Source organism: Piliocolobus tephrosceles, chromosome 3, assembly GCF_002776525.5.
Source record: "Piliocolobus tephrosceles isolate RC106 chromosome 3, ASM277652v3, whole genome shotgun sequence".
Classification (NCBI taxonomy): Eukaryota; Metazoa; Chordata; class Mammalia; order Primates; family Cercopithecidae; genus Piliocolobus; species Piliocolobus tephrosceles.
The window spans coordinates 144,169,216-144,195,512 of record NC_045436.1 but is presented as its reverse complement, the minus strand read 5'-3'; the positions used below and the strand labels follow the sequence as shown (position 1 = coordinate 144,195,512).

Sequence of the window (26,297 nt, the reverse complement as noted above, 5' to 3'; positions counted from 1 at the left end):
AGCCAAGAGTGGTTTTCATATTTTAATGACTGACAAAAAAGCAAAAGAATAACAATATTTTGTGACAGATGAAAATTAAATGAAATTTAAATTTCAGAGTCCACAAATAAAATTTTATTAGGATGTAGCCATGATCTTTTATTTACATATTGTCTATGGCTGCTTTTGCATATCAACAGCAGAGTTGAGTAGCTCCAACAGAGACCACGTGTGGTGCTCCTGTCACTTTGCACTGCTGCTCAGTATACTATAATTCAGTAACAGTTATAATTCAATAGTATTTCAAATGTCATAGGTATCCTTGTACATGACCTCTTTTTTTTTTTATGTATGAGTGCATACCTATCTGGTGAGTAAGAAAAGTAGACATCTAGTGTTGTGCTTTTAAGTCACAGTTGAGCATGGATTATTTTTTATTGAATTAGATGGCAAAAGTACTGTGCCTACTATGCAGTGACACCATAGCTGAGTTAAAAGAATATAATATATGTTGACATTACTAGATTAATCAATCACGACAGTATTCCTAATTCACAGGAGTGTAATAGTCAGAAAAACTAGAAAATTTAAGATGGAATCTATTACAGCAGAATTTGTTCACAAAAATAGAAAATGAAAATGAGGCTGCAACCAAAGTTGTGATTTCTGAGTGGCTTATTAGTCAAGCAAAGAAAGTAGTTTTCTAATGACAAGTAAATTAAGTCCTGTTTAATTTGAGCAGCTGAAGAAATATATCCAGGACAGTAGTCTTTAGACAAGACTAGTTGCTTCAAGAGTTGAGGACACTGGGGACAGACATCAGTAGTCAATTAGAAAGCAAGGCAAATGATTTTGAATGATATTCCTTGGCTCTTGATAAGTTGACCTATGTACCAATACTATTTGAGGAGTGAGTGCTGAGTTTGAAGAGACTGAAGAATTACCCTTTGTGAATAGTCTGTGTGGAACAACCACAGGCAGGAATTTTGTTTGTTTGTTTGTTTTGTTTTTGAGACGGAGTCTCGCTGTGTTGCCAGGCTGGAGTGCAGTGGCATTATCTCAGCTCACTGCAACCTCCGCCTCCTGGGTTCAAGCGATTCTCCTGCCTCAGCCTCCCGAGTAGCTGGGATTACAGGTGTATGCCACCATGCCCAGCTAATTTTTTTTTTTGTATTTTTAGTAGAGACGGAGTTTCACCATGTTAGTCAGGATGGTCTCGATCTCCTGACCTTGTGATCCTCCCATCTCGTCCTCTCAAAGTGCTGGGATTACAGGTGTGAGCCACTGCGCCCAGCGACACAAGAATATTTTCAATGAAGATGTGAAAATACTAATTCAGTAAACCTGATGTGGAATCTGCTAAGATGTCTTACCTAGATGGTGGTGGTAAAAATATGTGTAGAGCAGAAAAAGCCTTAGTTGGACAAATTTATAAAGCTTGTGAAAACATAAGATGTTTAAAGCCTTTTCATTGGTAGATACTTCGCAGAAAATATTTGTCATGAGTAGGAACTTTGTGGAAAATACTTAAATCTCTTGTTTGCTATTGAACCAGTAGTATCACCTTTGAACTTGTGGAGTTACCCACTGAAAGAAATAGAAGCTGATTATCCTGACTTGTCCATCTACACTGCATTTCAATGGTTTAGCAGTTTTACTGCCCCTTTTGAGCTCAGGATTGAAAAATTCAAAACTGAAATTTTTCTGAATAAGAAGACCTACCTGTCAACCACTATTATCAAACACTGAATGGCTTAGAAAATTAGTTTTTGCTGCAGACCTTATGTTTCTTAATGCATTCAATGTAAAATTACAGGGGAAAGCAGTGTTTAAATACAAAACTTACTCTGCTGTAAAGTCATTTCAACAGTAGATTCATTGTTTGAATTAAAGTAATGTCAGTCAGCTTTCTGTACTTCCCATGCTGTTAGAAGTTTAATAGAAGCACTCAGATCCGCAGTAGCAGTGGCGTGTCCTGTCTGCGGAGAGCCAGGCCAGAGACAACGAGCAACACCTCAGAGAGCGCCAGGGTGCGTCCCGAAGCCACCTGCCCTTCCGACTGCGGCAGCTGCTGACCCACCGTTGCCATGACCTGCAGAAAAGCCAAGGAGGAGGGCAGTTGGAAGAAATTCGTCTGGAACTCAGAGAAGAAGGAGTTTTGGGGCAGGACCGGTGGCAGTTGGTTTAAGATCCTTCTGTTTTACATAATATGTTACGGCTGCCTGGATGGCATCTTCATCGGAATCATCCAAGTGGTGCTGCTCACCATCAGTGAACTTAAGCCCACATATCAGAACCACATATCAGGACCCCACCAGGATTAACACAGATATCTCAGATCCAGAAGACTGAAACTGCCTTTCATCCTAATGATCGCAAGCACTGTGAGGCGTAGGTGCTGAATGTAGTTAGGTTCCTGGAAAAGTGCAGAGATTCAGCCCAGAAGGAATACATGATTTTTGAAGATTGTGACAATGTGCCCAGTGAACCCAAAGAACAAAGAGACTTTAATCATGAATGAGGTGAGCGAAAGTTCTGCAGATTCAAGCTTGAGTGACTGGGAAATTGCTCTGGATGAAATGACAAAACTTATGGCTACAAAACTGTGTGTTATTATAAAGCTCAAGCAAGTTCTAGGCTTCAAACCTAAGCCTCCCGAGAGTGAGTTCTTGGAGACTTACCCAGTGATGAAGTATAATGAGTATGTCTTTCCTGTTCAGTGCACTGGCTAGGGAGAGGAAGATAAGGATAAAGATGGAAATGTGGAGTATTTTGGACTGGGCACCTACCTTGGTTTTCCTCTGCAGAATTATCTCTGCTATGGCAAACTCCTGCAGCCCAAATACCTGCATCCCCTCCTTGCTGTACAGTTCACCAACCTTACCATGGACACTGAAATTTGCATAGAGTGTAAAGCGTATGGTGAGAACATTGGGCACAGTGAGAAAGATGGTTTTCAGGGATCCCTTGATGTAAAAATTGAAGTTAAGAGCTGATCACAAGCACAAATCTTTCCCACTAGCCATTTAATAAGTTTAAAAAAAGATGCAAAAATCTGTTAGTCTTGAACAAACTGTCATACATATGGGACCTACACTTAAAGCATAATCTATGTGTTTTACACTTGCTTTCTGCATTTAATCGGTTAGAATGTAGTTAATGTAAACTAAAGTGTAGCAATAGCAACAAAATATTCTACTGACAAGAAAAATTGAGCCTTGGGATGTGCTCATTTTTACTGTAAATTATGATTTCATAAGTGACTTGTAAGGAGTGTTTCTGGCCTCTAAGTATTGCCTCCTGTATTTTATTTAGTGTACAGTACTATAGGTGCATACTCTGGTCGTTTTTCAACCCATGTTTTATCGTATCTGTTTTGTAATTTATGTGAGCAGGGTTTGCTGTCCAAGGTATAAATATTCAATGGGAATAAAACTGGCATGGTTTATTTATTTATTTATTTTTGCTCTTTCAAAGATAATGGCCCATCAATGAGCGTTTTTAAAAAATATATCAATGTGTTTTAATCTATTATGGTTATCACTCTTTTTTTAATTATACTTAACGTTCTAGGGTACATGTGCACAATGTGCAGATTTGTTACATATGTATACATGCGCCATGTTGTTGTGCTGCACCCGTCAACTCGTCATTTACATTAGGTATATCCCCCAATGCCATCCCTTCTCCCTCCTCCCACCCCACAACAGGCCCCGGTGTGTCATGTTCCCTTTCCTGTGTCCAAGTGTTCTCATTGTTCAATTCCCACCTATGAGTGAGAACATGTGGTATTTGGTTTTCTGTCCTTGAGATAGTTTGCTGAGAATGATGGTTTCTAGTTTCATCCATGTCCCTACAAAGGACATGAACTCATCCTTTTTTATGGCTACATAGTATTCCATGGTGTATATGTGCCACATTTTCTTAATCCAATCTATCGTTGATGGACATGTGGGTTGGTTCCAAGTCTTTGCTATTGTGAATAGTGCTGCAACAAACATACTTGTGCATGTGTCTTTATAGAAGCATGATTTATAATCCTTTGGGTATATGTCCAGTAATGGGATGGCTGGGTCAAATGGTATTTCTAGTTCTAGATCCTTGAGGAATCACCACACTGTCTTCCACAATGGTTGAACTAGTTTGCAGTCCCACCAACAGTGTAAAAGTGTTCCTATTTCTCCACATCCTCTCCAGCATCTGCTGTTTCCTGACTTTTTAATGATCGCCATTCTAACTGGTGTGAGATGGTATCTCTCATTGTGGCTTTGATTTGCATTACTCTGATGGCCAATGATGATGAGCATTTTTTCATGTGTACGTTGGCTGCATAAATGTCTTCTTTTGAGAATAGTCTGTTCATATCCTTTGCCCCCTTTTGATGGGGTTATTTGATTTTTTCTTGTAGATTTGTTTGAGTTCTTTGTAGGTTCTGGATATTAGCCCTTTGTCAGATGGGTAGAATGGGTAGATTGCAAAAATTTTCTCCCATTCTGTATGTTGCCTGTTCACTCTGATGGCAGTTTCTTTTGCTGTGCAGAAGCTGTTTAGTTTAATTAGATCCCATTTGTCAATTCTGGCTTTTGTTCCCATTGCTTTTGGTGTTTTAGTCATGAAGTCCTTGCCCATGCCTATGTCCTGAATGATATTGCCTAGGTTTCTTCTAGGGTTTTTATGGTTTTAGGTCTAACATTTAAGTCTCTAATCCATCTTGAATTAATTTTTGTATAAGGTGTAAGGAAGGGATCCAGTTTCAGCTTTCTACATATGGCTAGCCAGTTTTCCCGGCACCATTTATTCAGTAGGGAATCCTTTCCCCATTTCTTGTGTTTGTCAGGTTTGTCAAAGATCAGATGGTTGTAGATGTGTGGTATTATTTCTGAGGGCTCTGTTCTGTTCCATTGGTCTGTCTCTCTGTTTTGGTACCAGTACCATGCTGTTTTGGTTACTGTAGCCTTGTAGTTAGTTTGAAGTTAGGTAGGGGAATGCCTCTAGCTTTGTTCTTTTGGCTTAGGATTGTCTTGGCAATGCGGGCTCTTTTTTGTTTCCATATGAACTTTAAAGTAGTTTTTTCCAATTCTGTGAAGAAAGTCATTGGTAGTTTGATGGGGATGGCAGTGAATCTATAAATTAACTTGGACAGTATGGCCATTTTCACAATATTGATTCTTCCTATCCATGAGCATGGAATGTTCTTCCACTTGTTTGTGTCCTCTTTTATCTTGTTGAACAGTGTTTTTTAGTTCTCCTTGAAGAGGTCCTTCACATCCCTTGTAAGTTAGATTCCTAGGTATTTTATTCTCTTTGAAGCAATTGTAAATGGGAGTTCACTCATGATTTGGCTGTCTGTCTGTTATTGGTATATAGGAATGCTTGTGATTTTTGCACATTGATTTTTCTATCCTGAGACTTTGCTGAAGTTGTTTATTAGCTTAAGGAGATTTTGGGCTGAGACTATGGTGTTTTCTGAATATAGAATCATGTCATCTGCAAACAGGGACAATTTGATTTCCTCTTTTCCTAATTGAATACCCTTTATTTCTTTCTCTTGCCTGATTGCCCTGGCTTGAACTTTCAACACTATGTTGAATAGGAGTGGTGAGAGAGGGCATCCCTGTCTTCTGCCAGTTTTTAAAGGGAGTGCTTCCAGTTTTTGCCCATTCAGTATGATTGGCTGTGGGTTTGTCATAAATAGCTCTTACTATTTTTAGATACATCCCATCAATACCTAGTTTATTGAGAGTTTTTAGCATGAAGGGCTGTCAAATTTTATTGAAGGCCTTTTCTGCATCTATTGAGATAATCATGTGGTTTTTGTCTTTGGTTCTGTTTATATGATGGATTACATTTATTTATTGATTTGCTTATGTTGAACTAGCCTTGCGTCCCAGGGATGAAGCCAACTTAATCATGGTGGATAAGCTTTTTGATGTGCTGCTGGATTCGGTTTGCCAGTATTTTATTGAGGATTTTTGCAATGATGTTCATCAGGGATATTGGTCTAGAATTCTCTTTTTTTGTTGTGTCTCTGCCAGGCTTTGGTATCAGGAGGAATGGTACCAGCTTCTCTTTGTACCTCTGATAGAATTCAACTGTGAATCCATGGGGTCCTGGACTGTTTTTGGTTGGTAGGCTATTAATTATTGCCTCAATTTCAGAGCCTGTTATTGGTCTATTCAGGGATTCAACTTCTTCCTGGTTTGGTCTTGGGAGGGTGTATGTGTCCAGGAATTTATCCATTTCTTCTAGATTTTCTAGTTTATTTGCATAAAGGTGTTTATAGTATTCTCTGATGGTAGATAGTTTGTATTTCTGTGCGATCAGTGGTGATATCCCCTTTATCATTTTTTATTGCATCTATTTGATTCTTCTGTCTTTTCTTCTTTATTAGTCTTGCTAGCGGTCTATCCATTTTGCTGATGTTTTCAAAAAACAGCTCCTGGATTCATTGATTTTTTGAAGGGTTTTTTGTGTCTCTATCTCCTTCAGTTCTGCTCTGACCTTAGTTATTTCTTGTCTTCTGCTGTCTTTTGAATGTGTTTCCTCTTGCTTCTCTAGTTCTTTTAATTGTGATGTTAGGGTGTCCCATTTTAGATCTTTCCTGCTTTCTCTTGTGGGCATTTAGTGCTATAAATTTCCCTCTACGCACTGCTTTAAATGTGTCCCAGAGATTCTGTATCTTTGTTCTCATTGGTTTCAAAGAACATCTTTATTTCTGCCTTCATTTCGTTATGTACCCAGTAATCATTCAGGAGCAGGTTATTCAGTTTCCATGTAGTTGAGTGGTTTTGATTGAGTTTCTTAATCCTGAGTTCTAGTTTGATTGCACTGGGGTCTGAGAGACAGTTTGTTATAGTTTCTGTTCTTTTACATTTGCTGAGGAGTGCTTTACTTCCAATTATGTGGTCAGTTTTTGAAAAAGTGTGATGTGGTGCTGAGAAGAATGTAAATTCTGTTGACTTGGGGTGGAGAGTTCTGTAGATGTCTATTAGGTCCACTTGGTGCAGAGATGAGTTCAATTCCTGGATATCCTTGTTAACTTTCTATCTCGTTGATCTGTCTAATGTTGACAGTGGGGTGCTAAAGTCTCCTATTATTATTGTGTGGGAGTCTAGTCTCTTCGTAGGTCTCTAAGGACTTGCTTTATGAATCTGGGTGCTCCTGTATTGGGTGCATATATATTTAGGATAGTTAGCTCTTCTTGTTGTGTTGATCCTTTTACCATTATATAATGGCCTTCTTTGTCTGCTTTGATCTTTGTTGGTTTAAAGTCTGTTTTATCAGAGAGTAGGATTGCAACCCCTGCTTTTTTTTGTTTTCCATTTGCTTGGTAGATCTTCCTTCATCCCTTTATTTTGAGCCTATGTGTGTCTCTGCATGTGAGATGGGTCTCCTGAATACAGCACACTGATGGATCTTGACTCTTTATCCAGTTTGCCAGTCTGTGTCTTTTAATTGTAGCCCAATTATTTAATTTAGCCCATTTACATTTAAGGTTAATATTGTCATGTGTGAATTAGATCCTGTCATTATGATGTTAGCTAGTTATTTTGCTCGTTATTTGATGCAGTTTCTTCCTAGTATTGATGGTCTTTACAATTTGGCATGTTTTTGCAGTGGCTGGTACTAGTTGTTCTTTCCATGTTTAGTAAACATGGAAAGCTCCTTCAGGAGCTTTTGTGAGGCAGGCCTGGTGATGACACAATCTCTCAGCATTTGTTTGTCTGTAAAGGATTTTATTTCTCCTTCATTTATGAAGCTTATTTTGTCTGGATATGAAATTCTGGTTTGAAAATTCTTTTCTTTAAGAATATTGAATATTAGCCCTCATTCTTTTCTGACTTTGTAGAGTTTCTGCTGAGAGATCTGCTGTTAGTCCAGTGGGCTTCCCTTTGTGGATAACCTGACCTTTCTCTCTGACTGCCCTTAACATTTTTTCCTTCATTTCAACTTTAGTGAATCTGACAATTATGTGTCTTGGAGTTGCTCTTCTCAAGGAGTATCTTTGTGGCATTCTCTGTATTTCCTGAATTTGAATGTTGACCTGCCTTGCTAGGTTGGGGAAGTTCTCCTGGGTAATATCCTGAAGAGTGTTTTCCAGCTTGGTTCCATTCTCCTCATCACTTTCAGGTACACCAATCAGACATAGATTTGGTCTTTTCACATAGTCCCATATTTCTTGGAGGCTTTGGTCGTTTCTTTTTACTCTTTTTTTCTCTCAGCTTCTCTTTTCACTTCATTTCATTCATTTGATCTTCAATCACTGATACCCTTTCTTCCACTTGATCAAATTGGCTGCTGAAGCTTGTGCATGTGTCACATAATTCTCGTGCTATGATTTTCAGCTTCATCAGGTCATTTAAGGACTTCTCTACACTGTTTATTACAGTTAACCATTTGTCTAATCTTTTTTCAAGGTTTTTAGCTTCTTTGTGATGGGTTCAAACATCCTCCTTAGCTTGGAGAAGTTTGTTATTACTGATCATCTGAAGCCTCCTTCTCTCAACTTGTTAAAATCATTCTCCATCCAGCTTTATTCCGTTGCTGGCGAGGAGCTGTGTTCCTTTGGAGGAGAAGAGGCACTCTGATTGTTAGAATTTTCAGCTTTTCTGCTCTGGTTTTTCCCCATCTTTGTGGTTTTATCAACCTTTGGTCTTTGATGATGGTGACGTACAGATGGGGTTTTGGTGTGGATGTCCTTTCTGTTTGTTAGTTTTCCTTCTAACAGGACACTTAGCTGCAGGTCTGTTGGATTTTGCTGGAGGTCCACTCCAGACCCTGTTTGCCTGGGTATCACCAGCGGAGGCTGCAGAATAGCAAATTTTGCAGATCGGCAGATGTTGCTGCCTGATCCTTCCTCTAGAAACTTCGTTTCAGAGGGGCACTTGGCTGTATGAGGTGTCAGTCGGCCCCTACTGGGAGGTGTCTCCCAGTTAGGCTGCTAGGGGGTCAGGGACCCTCTTGAGGAGGCATTTTCTCTGCTCTCAGATCTCCAGCTGCGTGCTGGGAGAACCACTACTCTCTTCAAAGCTGTCCCACAGGGACGTTTAAGTCTGCAGAAGTTTCTGCTGCCTTTTGTTCAGCTATGCTCTGCTGCCAGAAGTGGAGTCTACAGAGGCAGGCAGGCCTCCCTGAGCTGGGGTGGGCTCCACCCAGTTCCGGCTTCCTGACAGCTTTGTTTACCTACTCAAGCCTCAGCAATGGCAGATGCCCTTCCCCCAGCCTCACTGCCTTGCAGTTTTATCTCAGATTGCTGTGCTAGCAGTGAGTCAGGCTCTGTGGGTGTGGGACCCTCCGAGCCAGGGGTGGGATATAATCTCCTGGTGTTCTGTTTGCTATAAGGCTGTTGGAAAAGCACAGTATTAGGGTGAGAGTGTCCCGATTTTCCAGGCACCATCCATCACGGCTTCCCTTTGCTAGGAAAGGGAATTCCCAGACCCCTTGTGCTTCCCAGGTAAGGCGATGCCCCACCCTGGTCCGTGGGCTGCACCCACTGTCTGAGAAGCCCCAGTGAGATGAACCAGGTACCTCTGTTGGAAATGCAGAAATCACCCGTCTTCTGTGTCACTCACGCTGGGAGCTGCAGACTGGAGTTGTTGCTATTCGGCCATCTTGAAACCTACCCAATGAGCATTTTTAACATATCCATAGTCTTTTCCTGTGGCGTTAGGTCTTACTTTATTATTATTTTTTCTCCTGGGACTTGGACAGGGGTTTGTCATGGGGGAACTGCCCCATAAATTTTAAGTGACACTGCAGGAAAACAAAAAAAGGTGATGAGTTGTGTTGTGCTTGTTTTGAATGCTGTCTTGACATCTCTTCCTTTGTCCTCTAGTATGTTCTAAAGCTTTGTCTGAGATCTGAATTTGTCCATCACTTTGGCTAGTAACAGGCCTAATTAATTTGCTTTGTACATTTTATTTTACTTTCCTTTTTTCCTTTCTGGAGGCATCACATGCTTATGGTGTGTCTTTATGAATGTTTTAACCATTTTCATGGTGGAAGAATTTTATATTTATGCAGTTGTACAGTTTTATTTTTTTCTGCAAAAAAAAGTCATGTATGAAATAAACCAGAGTCACTTGTTTGAAAATAAATCTTTATTTTGAACTTTATAGAAAGCAGTGCAGCACCCCATAGACTGGTGTTAAATGTTTTCTACCATGCAAAATCCATGTTCTAATAATTGCCAGGAGTACAGTGCTCTTGTGGATCATGTATTCAGTCGGGTTAAAACAATGGACAATAAAAGAATGAACACATAAAAAAAATAACAGAAGACATCTGCAGCAGATATATTTTCCAAGCCCAACCAGAAATGTTTTTCAGATTTCCCTGCAAGTGCAGAGGAAATTTGCATATTTCAAAATCCATTGAATTCTGCAGTTTAGCAGCTTTCTCCTAACTTCAATTGGAAGTGATTAGTCCTCAATGTAACAAGATGCTAAAAGGCAAATATCAACAAGAATTTCATATAATTCTATAAATGCTTTCAAAGCTATGAATATAGTTATTTAAAATCACGTTTATAGATTTATATCAGTATTTGGCAGTACTTACCTATAAGATTTTCAAGATGAAATAGTAAAGTATCAGATGATCATCAATAGATGAATATTTGCAATTAATTTTGATGATAAGGAATACTAACTGAATTCCAATTAAGTGAAATATTTTATCCTATCATCTCCCCAAAAAGTATTCTATTCTTCTGATTAGTAGACCTGTGTTACAAAGAATTGCATTCACATATTTTTATTATATTTTAAATTTTGTCAAAAAATTTCATGGAAATTTGTAGTTATTTCTTATACCTTTATCATACCCTTTATATTATCTCTTGGCCTCCAAAGCATAAAATATTTGCTACCTAGCTGTATTAGTCCATTCTTGCATTGGTATAAAGAAATACCTGAGACTGGTTATAAAGAAAAGAGGGTTAATTAGCTCAGAGTTCTGCTGGCTGTACAGGAAGCATAGAAGCTTCTGGGGAGCCTCAGGAAGCTTCCAATCTTGGTGGAAGGCAAAGAGAGAACAGGTATCTTACATAGCAGGAGCAAGAGAGGGATGGGGGAGTGCCTCACACTTTTAAATGACCAGATCTCATGACAACGAACTCACCTGTCATGAGGACAGTACCAAGAGGGATATTGCTAAATCATTCATGAGAATTCACCCCCATGACCCAGTTATCCCCCCACCAGGCTCCCCCTCCAACAATTGGATTTCAATTTGACGTGAGATTTGGATGGGGACACAGGTCCAAACCATGTCACTAGTCCTTTTGGAAAAAAAGTTTGCCAACCCTATTTCAATGGTTTCATTAGGTTTCCACCCCATTTTATTTTATTTTTGTTACTAGTAACCTGATAAGAAGTTATGAAACTGGAAGGATATGAAACGAGAAGCCTTGGATTATAAATATTTAGGAGGACTCTAAACTATTTGATTATCTCAGTTCTGCACAGGACCAAGGCTTAGAAATGACAATATTTCTTTCTTCAGATGAGTTGGCAAAATTTCAAAGTGGAAATTGTGAGACAATTATGGTCAATAACCCAGGAAGAAAAGGGATGGAGAGAGTTTCTTGAGAGTACAGGAGTTCATTACCAAGAGGGGAGCAGTGGGTTAGGAAGAGAGAAGAGGGAGAAGAAAACATGCAAGGAATAGAACAAAGTAGCAGTGGTCAAACTGTCCTGATGTTGATCAATGGAAGCGCCTCAGTTGGCTCCTAAGTCCCTTTGTCATAACTCTAGTATCATGGCGTCCTTACTTTCAGGAATAATATGTTTCAGACTCATCTTGTACGTTTCCTATCCTGGGGTGGTAATCAACTATTTCTAAAATGAGCCACTTTTACTGGAAAATAAAATCAAGTTAAAGTAATTACATGATTTATTCTATGTCTCTACACACATAGAGAATAAAGTGTAGTTTCAAATAACAGTATTAATACTAGCAATGTAATTTAAGATTTCTTTGCTTTTCTTTGTTATCTTTAGTATATATATCCCACTAGAGATGCATACTTCAATTTCTGTGTTATATAAAGTCACTTAAAATTTTTCTATATAGAAATACCATCAATAGATATACAGTTAGGCTCATTTGTTTCGTTTTGCTTCTGATTTTTAAAAATAAGTTTGTTTTTATTTTATAATTGCCTAAAAATTTACATGATTTCTTAGTCAAACCTACAGAACAGATATTTCAGAGAACTCTAGCTTCCATCTCTGTCCTTTCCATTCTAAGTCCTCTCTCGTATAAGTAACTGTTTTAAAAATTAGTTTTTGGTGTTTTTTTTAGTACTTAAAATATAAGAAAATAAAGCCAGGCTCCATGGCTCATGCCTATAATCCCAGGACTTTGGGAGTCTGAAGTCGGAGGATCACTTCAGACCAGGAGTTTTTGAGACCAGCCTGGGCAACATTAGCGAGACCCTTTTCCCTACCCAAAATTTAAAAATAAAAATAATATTTAAAAAGAAAATAAACATACACATTTGTATTAAACTCCATACCCTTCATAAATAAGGCATACTATACATACTTTCTGCTCTTGCTTTTTTTTTTTGAGATGGAGTCTCGCTCTGTGGCCCAGGCTGGAGTGCAGTGGCGCGATCTCGGCTCACTGCAACCTCCACCTCCTGGGTTCAAGCAATTCTCCTGCCTCAGCCTCCCAAGTAGCTGGGACTACAGGCGCATGCCACCATGCCTGTCTAATTTTTTGTATTTTTAGTAGAGACGGTGTTTCACCATGTTAGCCAGGATGGTCTCGATCTCCTGACCTTGTGATCCGCCTGCCTTGGCCTCCCAAAGTGCTGGGATTACAGGCATGAGCCACCACGCCAAGCTGCTCTTGCTTATTTTACTTAACTCTGTCCTGAGGACTATGCCATAGCAGTAAATAAAGACATTTCTTTATTTTGTAATACTCTATTTTTTGATATACCATAATTTATTCAGTCATTCCCCCATAGGACGTTTCTCATCTTTTGCTGTTAAAATGATACCATGAGTAGCCTTGTAAATAAAAGTTAAAGGATTTTTTTATAATACAAAAATTTGAGAAAACACTGTAATAGAAAAACACTCTCTCTTATATTTTTCAACTTTGAGGTAAAAATGAAGGACTTTTGTTTTTATATCAGGCTTAATTAACTTTTTAAAAGGTAATATTGAGAAAAGAATCTTTCCAAACTGCCTTTATCTCATTGCAAATCCAGATTCTCCTGCCTCCTTTTTTATTGTGGTAAAAAACACATAGCCCAAAATTTACCCTCTTAACCATTTGTAAAGGTACAGTTCATAAGTGTGTAAGTGTATTCACATTGCTGTGAAACAGATCTTCAGAGGTTTTTCATATTGCAAAACTGAAGCACTATACCCATTAAATAACTACCTCCCATTTCCCTGCCTCCCCCCCGGTCCCTGGCAACCACCATTCTGCTTTTTGTTTCTATTAACTTGAATACTTTAGATACCTCATATAAGTGGAATCATACAGTGTTTGTCCTTTTGAGATGGGCTTATTTCACTTAGCATAGTGTCCTCAAGGTTTATCCACGTTGTTGCATGTGACAGGATTTCCTTCCTTTTTCAAGGCTAAATAATACTCCATCATCATATGTTTATACCACATTTTGTTTATCCATTCATTCATCCATCCGTGGACATTTGGATTGCTTCTCCTCTTGACTGTTGTGACTATTGCTGCTATGAACATGGGCATGTGAATAGCTTTTTGAGGCCCCAACTTTCTATTCTTTTGGACATATGTCCAGAAGTAGGATTGCTGGATTATATGGTAATTCTGTGTTAAAATTTTTTGTAGGAACCTTCATATTTTTTTCCATAGCAATTGCACCATTTTACATTCCTGCCATCAGTGCCCAAAGGTTCCAGTTTTGACACGTTGCCAATACTTGTTATTTTCTGTTTCTTGTTTTTTTAATAGTAGCCATCCTAATGGATGTGAGGTGATATCTCGTTGTGGTTTTCATATGTCTTTCTCTGATGATTAGTGATGTTGAGCATCTTTCCATATGCTTGTTGGTGGTTTCTATATAATCTTTGGAGAAATGTCTATTTAAATCCTCTCCCCATTTTTAAATCAGGTTACAAATCCAAATTTTTTATAACTTAATATTTTTGCTCTTAGCTTGTAGAGCATATTTAACATAGTCCTAAAGAGAATATCATGTTAATCTAAACTGTGACTAGTAAGAATATCTGTGACCTAAATTTATTTTGTTATTCTTACAGGGCTATTTAGAAACCAAAAAATATTAAGAGAGTACAGAGATTTCTTGGGAAATACCAAGGTAAGGATATCTTTGTAATAATGTGTATGTGTGCGTTGTACCGCAAAATTCTAATATCAGTCCATTGTAAAATTCTAGCGTGTCTGTGATCTCAGTCTAAGATTTTCTTGAGTACATTGTAGTTCACTGAATTACGGTCTATTCATTCATTTCTGATTTTCCTTTTTTTTTTGAGATGGAGTTTTCACTTTTGTTGCCCAGGCTGGAGTGCAGTGGCGCGATCTCGGCTCACTGCAATCTCTGCCTCCCAGGTTTGAACGATTCTCCTGCCTCAGCCTCCCGAGTAGCTGGGACCACAGGCACGCTACCCTGCCCAGCTAATTTTTGTATTTTTAGTAGAGACAGGGTTTCACCATGTTAGCTAGGCTGGTCTTGAACTTCTGACCTCAGGTGATCCACCTGCCTCGGCCTCCCAAAGTGTTGGGATTACAGGCACGAGCCACCGCACCCGGCCTGGTTTTCTTGAAATTTAAAACATTCGTATGTAAGTTTTCTTTAAAGTCATGACTATGTTATGAACCTTAAGCATGTAGATATAAATGAGGAAGAAGACTTTATTTTCTTACGTTTTGGTGAGATTTATATCTGTCATACACTCTCTTAATTTTCTTTAGCCTCTCTTTCTTCTCCTGACTCTGGTCCAACATTCAGACTGCCAACTCTGTGCTTGTATCCAAGAAGGTTAGCCCTTGGAGAAGAAAATTACCCAGCCAGTGTGATTGTTCTTTCTTCATTATATGACTATACAGAATCAATTGATACTCAATATTATTTGACAGTCTTACTAAACTTGCAGAGTATGTTTACCTTCCCACTCTTTGAAATAGCTATTGCGTATCTTTTTCTTTCTTCCCAACAGCCTCACTCTTTACTCTTCAGCTCTTGCCCTTGTTTCATATTTTATTGAAAAAATAGGTGTAATTTCATAAAAGTACCTCATCTTTTCCATCACCTCATCTTTTCATCACCAAATTTACTAACTCATCTATACATGTGACAAAATACTCTGCTTTCCTTCCTACTAGAAGAAAATTATTATTGGGACACATATAGAAAGTTTGCCTTTACTGTTCTACCTCTTATTTTCTCCTGAACCTAATCCAATTGGGCTTTCAATTCCACCACTCAACTGAAATGATTTACCAAAGTCCCCAGCACCTTTAAGATGCCAGACAATCTATGGCCAAGTTGACTTTCCATTTAAACTTGACTGGGAGGGATCTCCTATTAAGAAGTTAATGTCATATTTGGATAAAAAGCTACCTATGCACATTTTCTTCTCTCTAGTGGCATTTGAGACATTGCACCCCTTTTGCAAAGTTTAGACATTGGCAGTGATGATAATTTTAGGCAGGTCTTATTTGATATGCTTTCCTTTTCCATTTATTATCTTCAAGACCTCTTAATTTCCATTTCCCCTTTGATCCCTGCATTTCTGGCACCCCAGTGCTGCCCTGAAGATGTGAACTGTCCTCTGGTAGAGCCTTCATATGTCTTGTGAGCCAGCATTTTCACTCTCATGCCTAAAGGGCTACTGCCATTGCCTCTTGTGCTGGGATAACTTATGCTGGTGAGACCTGCCTCCTGGGAAGATTGACTCCTCGAGCCTTCACATCTGTTTCACACGGAGAATCATCCTCACCAGATTTTCTAATAGTAGCGGTTGACTTATGAAATCTCTTGTTACTTCAGGCCTTTAGAAGATTAATATTGGTCAGCTTTTGAATATTCCATATTTTGAATCAAATTTTTTTGCTATTACAACCTTTTTTGCAGGGACATTAGGATAAAATTAGTATTTCATTTCCCTCTACTGTACCCCTGTTCCCTTTAGGAATGGTTGTTCTCCCACTGAAGATGGTTGCTTTCCTTCTCTAAAACATAAGGCTAATCCTGTTTGCACAAATTAAACTAATCTTGTTTGCACAAATTAAATGCTTTGTTCTTTTTTTTGTTGTTGTTGTTATTTCTGACCCAGACACTTGTTTTTCCAATGTATTCTTAACTCATGAGAACTCCAGTGAGATATATGAAATCACAATGTTCTGGGTCTGCCTCTCTGGTACTTAATTTCTTGTATAACAATTCCCCCTTCAATGTATTTCTACTTTCCCATGCCTTCCCTTCTATTTCTAATTGATGAGTTTCTTGAATAGTACTTCAGAAAATTGGAAGTACCTTTATCTCTGCTTAATATACTTAACTCCACAATAGTATCACCTTGAAATGCATCAATAATGCTTTGAACAATTTATGCTCCTTTTCCTGGTACTTCTGTCTGAAATCCATCCAAATTTTCTGTACTTGTACCAATATTAAAGAACCTTGTTTATTGTGAATGTTTTCAAAGATATACAAAAATAGAAAAATAGATATTGGCTATCCAGTTTCATTAATTTCTAACATTTTGCTGTCCTGGTCTTCAAAAAGGGGCAGTTCTCCAATTGCTCTGATTATGGAATTTTTTAATATTTAATTTAATTTATTTTATTTTATTTTTGAGACAGAGTCTTGCTATGTTGCCCACTCGGCTCACTGCAACCTCCGCCTCCCGAGTTCAAGAGATTCTCATGCCTCAGCCTCCTGAGTAGCTGGGATTACAGGCACCCACCACCACACCCGACTGATTTTTTTGTATTTTAGTAGAGATGGGGTTTTACCATGTTGCCCAAACTGGTCTCAAACTCCTGAGCTCAAGCAGTCTGCCCATCTTGGCCTCCCAAAGTGCTAGGATTACAGGCATGAGCCACTGCTCCTGGCCTGATTATGGAATTTTTGAGTAACTTTTACAGGATGCTTCCCAAGCGAGTTTTGGATCTTGGCTCCTTGTGATCTCTTATTTTTCCAGATTTTTATTCTCTTGTTAGAGTCCTTGTGCCTTTTCATTATTCCTAGTTACTACCAACACATCTTCCCTTTTTCTGCAGCCTTCTTTATTAGAGTGGTTTGAACCCAGTGAATCTTTTTCCTTATTTTTTTCTCATTATTTCTTATTCTGATCTTAAAGATCTCATCTCCTTTCCCTGTTTTGCCCCTCCCATGAGTTCCCAAACCTTTCTTCTAAAGAAATCTTATTTTTCACCTTAAGCAGCATTCTGTTATTCCCATAATAATTTCATTGAGTTTTTTCTCTATTCAACCAAAGAATACAATATATTCTTATTATAATAAAACATACATTCTGTTTGTTATCAATAAACCGTATAATTCAGAAATCTAGACATATAGTTAGAGTTTACGGCTTACAAATCGAAGTAAAAGTTGAGACCACATGGACAAGGTTTATCCCTGTGTAGTTCCTTCGCTTAGCTCTGAAGGCAGGTCAATACAGAATTTGGGGTGTCTGATTTCACACATTCTTAGAGCATATGAATTTCAGCTCAGTGCATTTTTCTACTTTATTACTAGTTTTTATATAGCCAACTCAGATCCCTTCTGGAAGAAGGCAGGACACGAATGACAAGGAAACAAAATAAACAAGATTCTGGAAAGAGACCCAGATATGCTCTCTGTTTTAATCTTTCCACTTTCTAAACAAGAACTTCTAGAGAAAAATAAGTAACGTAATTCAGAAGTTTTGATAGAGGAAAATTTTCTGGTCTGTCAAAGCCACCAGTTATAGTGCTTCTCTGCAAAATTTTGGAGGTATTAAAAAAAGTTTTTGTTTTTTTACAGCCACGCTCCAGAACGGCATCAGTGTTTTTTAAGGGACCAGGAAAAGTGGTGATGGTCGCAATTTGCATGTAAGTACTGAAAAATAAGCTTTGTGAAATAGAATATATTCTTTTAAATGTGTGTATCCATGAATATGTAAACTTATTACCTAGTACTAGCTATGGAGTTTGAGGTTTATTTTGTTTTAGGAGGAAATTGAGTAAGTCTTTATTATTGTCAGTAAAGTGATGGGGAAAGAACATGAATTCATATAGACATCCATGCTCATTCTCTGTATATTTTTGATGTAGTTAGATCTAAGAATAGTTGCTACCTGAAAATCCTTTCTTATTTTTATTGGAGTTGATAGAAGTCTTTTTTAAAGAAGTTAGATTGGCCAAGGTTATTTTTAGAGTAGCTAAACCAACCTGGGTTACAGCTACTGAAGAATATCTTTGTGCTTATTATCTTTGTTCCACTTATCTCAGAAGAACATAATTGTTATTTTTGCCTCCTCTGTTTTTCTTTTGGAGACAGAGTCTTGCTCTGTCGCCAGACTGGAGTGTGGTGGTGCAATCTCAACTCACTGAAATCTCTGCCTCCCGGGTTCAAGTCATTCTCCTGCATCAGCCTCCCAAATAGCTAGGATTACAGGCACACGCCATCATGCCTAGCTGATTTTTGTATTTTTTTGTAGAGATGGGGTTTCACCGTGTTGGCCAGGATGGTCTCGATCTCCTGACCTCTTGATCTGCCCACCTCAGCCTAAAGTGCTGGGATTACAGGTGTGAGCCACTGAGCCCGGCCTTGCCTCCCCCTTTTCCCCTCTATCTTCTTGATTTCTATTGTTTTGTTCACCTTTTATCTATTTTTCTGATTAATTTATTTTAGGATGTATGAAATCATTCAATAATTCATTAGTTCTTTTATTTTTAAGTATATATGTAAAATATCAGATAGTGTGATATGATCTGAAAATATGAAGATATAATACGTAATTCTTTAAGAATTGAAGGGACACTAAACTAGAGGAAGGCATTTATAATACAGACAAGGGGTAATGATGTCATAACTAGAAATAGTGGTGGTACAGATAGACATGGACAGCTTCAACTTCTTTGAAGGTATGTTCAAGGATAGTGACCAGGTTTCTGGCTTGTACAGTTGTGTAAATAATGTACCATTCACTGAGGAGAACACTGAAAGGAGGAGCAGGGTGGGAGCAGAGAAAATGATGAGTTCATATTTGAGCTGGTGGTGTGTTTAGGGCACCCAAGTGAAGATAGTCAACAGGGTTCTTTTCACTAGTAATACAGGGATAGTGATTATAGCTTTTCTCATTGGAGGGATGTATGTGTGAAAAGTGTTTAACATAGTACCTGCTCTAAGATATGTACTTAAGAAGTATTGTTAATATACATTGGTGTGAAGCTCAGGAGAGACATCTGGGTTAGAGATACGGAGTTGATAGTTTTTAGTATGTAGATGATAATTAAAGCCATAAAAGTAAAGATCATCTGAGGAATGTATGTATATATAGTATGAGGAATAAAAAGCTCTCAGGAAGAATTCCTTGAGGATTGTTAACATCAGAAAAAGGTGGAGGAAAAAGTGCCTGCAGAGGAGATTGAGGAGGAGTAAGGAAAAAAGTAGAAAGAAAACCAGGAGTGTATTAGTTCATTTTCATGCTGTTGATAAAGACATACCTGAGACAGGGCAATTTACTAAAGGAAGAGATTTAATTGGACTTAACAGTTCCTGTGGCTGGGAAAGCCTCACAATCATGGTGGAAGGCAGAGAGGAGCAAGTCATGTCTTACGTGGATGGCAGCAGACAAATAGAGCTTGTGCAGGGTAACTCCCATTTTTAAAAACCATCACATCTCGTAAGTTCATTCACTGTCACGAGAACAGCACTGGAAAGACCCACCCTGATGCTTCAGTCATCTCCCACTGGGTCCGTCCCGAAACGTGGGAATTATAGGAGCTATAAGATGAGATTTTCTGGGGGACACAAAGCCAGTCCACGTCAAGGAGTGTTATGAAAGCCAAGGGAAGACAGTGTTTGTTTGTTTTTTTTGTGTGTGTGAGACGGAGTCTCACTCTGTCACCAGGCTGGAGTGCAGTGGCGCAATCTTGGCTCACTGCAACCTCTGCCTCCCAGGTTCAAGTGATTCTCCTGCCTCAGCCTCCCGAGTAGCTGGGACCACAGGCGCGCATGTTTTAAGAAAATAGCAGGCCTGGTACAGGCTTGCACCTGGAATCCCAGGCTTTGAGAGGCTGAGGCAGGAGGATTACTTGAGTTCAGGAGTTTAAGACCACCATGGGCAACATAGTGAGATCTTGTACCTACAAAAAAATTTTTTTTAATTAGCTGGGCATGGTGGGTGATGTGCGCCTGTAGACCTTCTCAGGAAGCTGAAGCAGGAGAATCATTTGAGCCCAGGAGTTTAAGGCTACGGTTATCTGTGATTACACCACTGTACTCCAACGTGGGCAAGAAAAAAGACCCTGTCTTTAAAAAATAAAATAAATAGCTAGCCAGGGGGTGTCTGGCAAGATGGCTGGATAGGAACAGTTCCTGTTTGCATCTCCCAGCAAGATCCATGCAGAAGGTGGGTAACTTCTGCATTTCCAACTGAGGTACCCGGCTCATCTCACTGGGACTGGTCAGACAGTGGGTGCAGCCCACGGAGGTTGACCTGAAGCAGGGTGGGGCGTTGCCTCACGAGGGAAGCGCAAGGGGTCAGGGAACTCCCTCCCTTAGCCAAGGGAAGCCATGAGGGACTGTGCCATGAGGAACGGTGCGTTCCAGCCCAGATACTACGCTTTTCCCATGGTCTTCACAACCTGAAGACCAGAAGATTGCCTCGGGTGCCTATACCACCAGGGCCTTGGGTTTCAAGCACAAAACTGGGCGGCCATTTGGGCAGACACCAAGCTAGCTAGACTAGTCTTTTTAATACTCCAGTGGTGCCTGGAATACCAGAGAGACAGAACCTTTTACTCCCTTGGAAAGGGGGCTGAAACCAGAGAGCCAAGTGGTCTAGTTCAGCAGATCTCACACCCACGGAGACCAGAAAGCTAAGATCCACTGGCTTGAAATTCTGGCTGCCAGCACAGCAGTCTGAAGTTGACATGGGATGCTTGAGTTTGGTGGAGCAGGGGTGGGGGTTTGGAGGCCACCATTACTGAAGCTTGAGTAGGCGGTTTTCCCCTCACAGTGTAAACAAAGCCATCAGGAAGTTCAAACTGTACAGAGCCGACCACAGCTTGGCAAAGTTGCTGTAGCCAGACTGCCTCTCTAGATTCCTCCTCTCTGAGCAGGCATCTCTGAAAGAAAGGCCTAGCAGCCCCAGTCAGGGGCTTATAGATAAAACTCCCATCTCTCTGGGACAGAAAACTTGGGGGTAGGACTTAAACTTGTGGCAGCAGACTTAAACGTTCCTGCCTGCTGGCTCTGAAGAGAGCAGTGGATATCCCAGCACAGCGCTTGAGCTCTGCTAAGGGACAGACTGCCTCCTCAAGTGGGTCCCTGACCCCCATGCCGCCTGATGGGGAGACACCTCCCAGCAGGGATCAACAGACCCCTCATACAGGAGAGCTCCGGCTGTCATCTGGCGGGTACCCATCTGGGATGAAGCTTCCAGAGGAAGGAACAGGCAGCAATCTTTGCTCTTCTGCAGCCTCTGCTGTTGATACCCAGGCAAACAGGGTCTGTAGTGGACCTCCAGCAAACTCCAGCAGACCTGCAGCAGAGGGGCCTGACTATTAGAAAGAAAACTAACAAACATAAAGGAATAGCATCAACCTCAACAAAAAGGATGTCCACACAAAAACCCCATCTGAATGTCACCAACATCAAAGACCAAAGTTAGATAAATCCACGAAGATGAGGAAAAACCAGTGCAAAAAGACTGAAAATTCCAAAAACCAGAACGTTTCTTCTCCTCCAAAGGATCACAACTCCTTCCCAGCAAGGGAACAAAACCAGACGGAGAATGAGTTTGACGAATTGACAGAAGTAGGCTTCAGAAACTGGGTAATAACAAACTCCTCCAAGCTAAAGGAGCATGTTCCACTCCAATGCTAGAAAGCTAAGAACCTTGAAAAGGGTAGAGAAATTGCTAACTAGAATAACCAGTTAGAGAAGAACATAAATGACCTGATAGGCCGAAAAACACAGCACGAGAACTTTGTGAAGCATGCACAAGTATCAATAGCCAAATCAATCAAGCAGAAGAAAGGATATAAGAGATTGAAGATCAACTTAATGAAATAAAGCATGAAGATAAGATTAGAGAAAAAAATGAAAAAGAATGAACAAAACCTACAAGAAATATGGGAATATGTGAAAAGACAAAACCTATGTTTGGTTGTTGTACATGAAAGTGACCGGGAGAATGGAACCAAGTTGGAAAACACTCTTCAGGAGATTATCCAGGAGAACTTCCTCAACCTAGCAAGACAGGCCAACATTCAAATTCAGGAAATACAGAGAACACCACAAAGACAGTCCTCAAGAAGAGCAACCTCAAGTCACATAATCATCAGATTCATCAAGGTTGAAATGAAGGAAAAAATGTTAAGGGCAACCAGAAAGAAAGATCGGGTTATCCACAAAGGGAAGCCCACCAGACTAACAGCAGATCTCTATGCAGAAATCCTACAAGCCAGAAGAGAGTGGGGGCCAATATTCAACATTCTTAAAGAAAAGAATTTTTAACCCAGAATTTCATATCCAGCCAAACTAAGCTTCATAAGCAAAGGAGAAGAAAAATCTTTTACAGGCAAGCAAATGTTGAGAGATTTTATAACCACCAGTCCTGCCTTACAAGAGCTTCTGAAGGGAAGTACTAAATATGGAAAGGAAAAATTGGTACCAGCCACTGCAAAAACATACCAAATTGTAAAGATCATCGACACTATAAAGAAACTGCATCAAGTAATGAGCAAAACAACCAGCTAGCATCATAATACAGGATCAAGTTCACACATAATAATATTAATCTTAAATAGAAAAGGGTTAAATGCCCCAGTTAAAAGACACAGACTGGCAAATTGGATAAAGAGTCAAGACCCATTCGTGTGCTGTATGCAGGAGACCCATCTGACGTGCAAAGACACCCATAGGCTCAAAATAAAGGGATTCAGGAATATTTACCAAGCAAATGGAAAGCAAAAAAGAAAAAAGAAGGGTTGCAATCCTAGTGTCTGATAAAACAGATTTTAAGCTAACGAAGATCAAAAAAGACAAAGGTCATTACATAGTCGTAAAGGGATCAGTGCAAAAGAAGAGCTAACTATCCTAAATATGTATGCACCCAATACAGGAGCACCCAGATTCATAAAGCAAGTTCTTACAGACCTACATAAAGAGACTTAGACTCCCACACAGTAATAGTGGGAGACTTTAACCCCCACCCATTGTCAATATTAGATGGACCAACAAGACAAAATTAACAAGGATATTCAGGACTTGAACTCAGTTCTGGACCAAGCGGACCTAATAGACATCTACAGAACTCTCCACCCCAAGTCAACAGAATTTACATTCTTCTCAGCACCGCGTCACTCTTATTCTAATATTGACCACATAATTGGATGTAAAACACTCCTCAGCAAATGCAAAAGAACAGAAATCAAAACAAACAGTCTCTCAGACCGTAGTGCAATCAAATGAGAACTCAGGATTAAGAAACTCACTGAAAACCACACAACTACATTGAAACTGAACAACCTGCTCCTGAATGACTACTGGGTAAATAACTAAATTAAGACAGAAATAAATAAGTTCCTTGACACCAATGAGAACAAAGACACAGTGTACCAGAATCTTTGGGACATAGCTAAAGCAGTGTTTAGAGGAGAATTTATAGCACTAAATACCCACAGGAGAAAGTGGGAAAGATCTAAAATCAACACCCTAACATCACAATGAAAAGAACTAGAGAAGCAAGAATAAACAAATTCAAAAGCTAGCAGAAGACAAGAAATAACTAAGATCAGAGCAGAATTGAAGGAGATAGAGACACAAAAAACCCTTTAAAAAAACAGTGAATCCAGGAGCTGGTTTTTTGAAAAGGTTAACAAAATAGATGGACCACTAGCCAGACTAATAAAAAAGAAAAGAGAGGAGAATCAAATAGACAACAATGAAAAGTGATAAAGGGAATGTCACCACTGATCCCACAGAAATACAAGCTACCATTGAGAATACTGTAAACACCTCTACACAAATAAGCTAGAAGATCTAGAAGAAATGGATAAATTCCTGGACACACACACTCTCCCAAGACTAAACCAGGAAGAAGTTGAATCCCTGAATAGACGAATAACAAGTTCTGAAATTGAGGCAGTAATAAATAGCCTATCAACTGAAAAGCCAAAAGCCCAGGACCAGATGGATTCACAGCCAAATTCTACCAGAGGTACAAAGAGATGCTGGTACCATTCCTTCTGAAACTATTCCAAACCATAGGAAAAGAGGGACTCCTCCTCAACTCATTTTATGAGGCCAGCATCATCCAGATACCAAAACCTGGCAGAGACACAACAAAAAGAAAATTTCAGGCCAATATCCTTGATGAACATCGATGCAGAAATCCTCAATAAAATACTGGGAAAGCAAATCCAGCAGCACATCAAAAAGCTTATCGACCACCATCAAGTTGGCTTCATCCCTGGAATGCAAGACTGGTTCAACATTTGCAGAATAATAAATGTAATCCATTACTAAAACAGAACCAATTACAAAAACCACATGATTATCTCAATAGATGCAGAAAAGGCCTTCGATAAAATTCATCACTGCCTCATGCTAAAAACTCTCATCTTAAACTAGGTATTGGTGGAACATATCTCAAAATAATCAGAGCTATTTATGACAAACCCACAGCCAATATCATACTGAATGGGCAATAGCTGGAAGCATTCCCTTTGAAAAGTGGCACAAGACAAGGATGCTCTCTCTTACCACTCCTGTTCAACATAGTATAGGAAGCTCTGGCCAGGGCAATCAGGCAAGAGAAATAAATAAAGGGTATTCATATAGGAAGAGAGGAAGTTAAGTTGTCTCTGTTTGCAGATGGCATGATTGTATGTTTAGAAAACCCCATCATCTCAGCCCAGAATCTCCTTAAGCTGATAAGCAACTTTAGCAAAGTCTCAGGATACAAAATCAATGTGCAAAACTCAAAAGCATTCCTATATACCAATAATAGGCCAACAGAGAGCCAAATCATGAGTGAACTCCCATTCACAGTTGCTACAAAGAGAGTAAAATACCTAGGAATCCAACTTACAAGGGATGAAGGACCTCTTCAAGGAGAACTACAAACCACTGCTCAAGGGAATAAGAGAGGACACAAAGAAATGGAAAAACATTCCATGCTCATGGATAGGAAGAATCAATATTGTGAAAATGTCCATACTGCCCAAAGTAATTAATGGAATCAATGCTATCCCCATCAAGCTACCGTTGACTTTCTTCACAGAACAGAAAAAAACTACTTTAAATTTTATATGGAACCAAAAAAGAGCCTGTATAGCCAAGACAATCCTAAGCCAAAAGAACAAAGCTGGAGGTATCACACTACCTGACTTCAAACTATACTACAGGGCTACCGTAACCAAAAGAGCATGGCACCAATATCAAAACAGATATATAGACCAATGTAACAGAACCGAGGCCTCAGACATAACTCTGAACATCTACAACCATCCAGTCTTTGACAAACCTGACAAAAGCAATGGGGAAAGGATTCCCTATTTAATAAATGGTGTTGGGAAAACTGGCAAGCCATATGCAGAAAACTGAAACTGGACCCCTTCCCCTATACCTTATACAAAAATTAACTCAAGATGGATTAAAGACTTAAACATAAGACCTAAAACCATAAAAACCCTAGAAGAAAACCTGGACAATACCATTCAGGACATATGCATGGGCAAAGACTTCATGACTAACACACCAAAAGCAATGGGAACAAAAGCCAAAATTGACAAATGGGTTTTAATTAAACTAAAGAGCTTCTGCACAGCAAAATAAACTATTATCAGAGTGAACAGAACAGGCAACCTATAGAATGGGAGAAAATTTTTGCAATCTATCCATCTGACAAAGGGCTAATATCTAGACTCTACAAGGAACTTAAACAAATTTACAAGAAAAAATAACAAACAACCGCATCAAAAAGTGGGTGAAGTATATGAACAGACACTTCTCAAAAAAGATATTTATGCAGCCAACAAACATGAAAAAATGCTCATCATCACTGGTCATTAGAGAAATGCAAATCAAAACCACAATGAGATTCTATCTCACGCCAGTTAGAATGGCG

At 39.3% G+C, this 26,297-nt stretch overlaps 1 protein-coding gene and 1 pseudogene across 2 annotated transcripts in view; both read left to right on the top strand.

Annotated features, from left to right (window-relative positions):
* Positions 1-26,297, top strand: part of SLC30A9 (solute carrier family 30 member 9) — a 104,746-nt gene that overhangs the window by 37,509 nt on the left and 40,940 nt on the right. For both annotated transcript variants that reach the window (XM_023224508.1, XM_023224506.1), the window contains exons 7-8: positions 14,244-14,302; positions 17,978-18,045. In XM_023224508.1, the coding sequence (XP_023080276.1) occupies positions 14,244-14,302; positions 17,978-18,045 (127 nt within the window). The remainder of the gene's footprint in view (positions 1-14,243; positions 14,303-17,977; positions 18,046-26,297) is intronic.
* Positions 1,801-3,254, top strand: LOC111550859 (annotated as a pseudogene).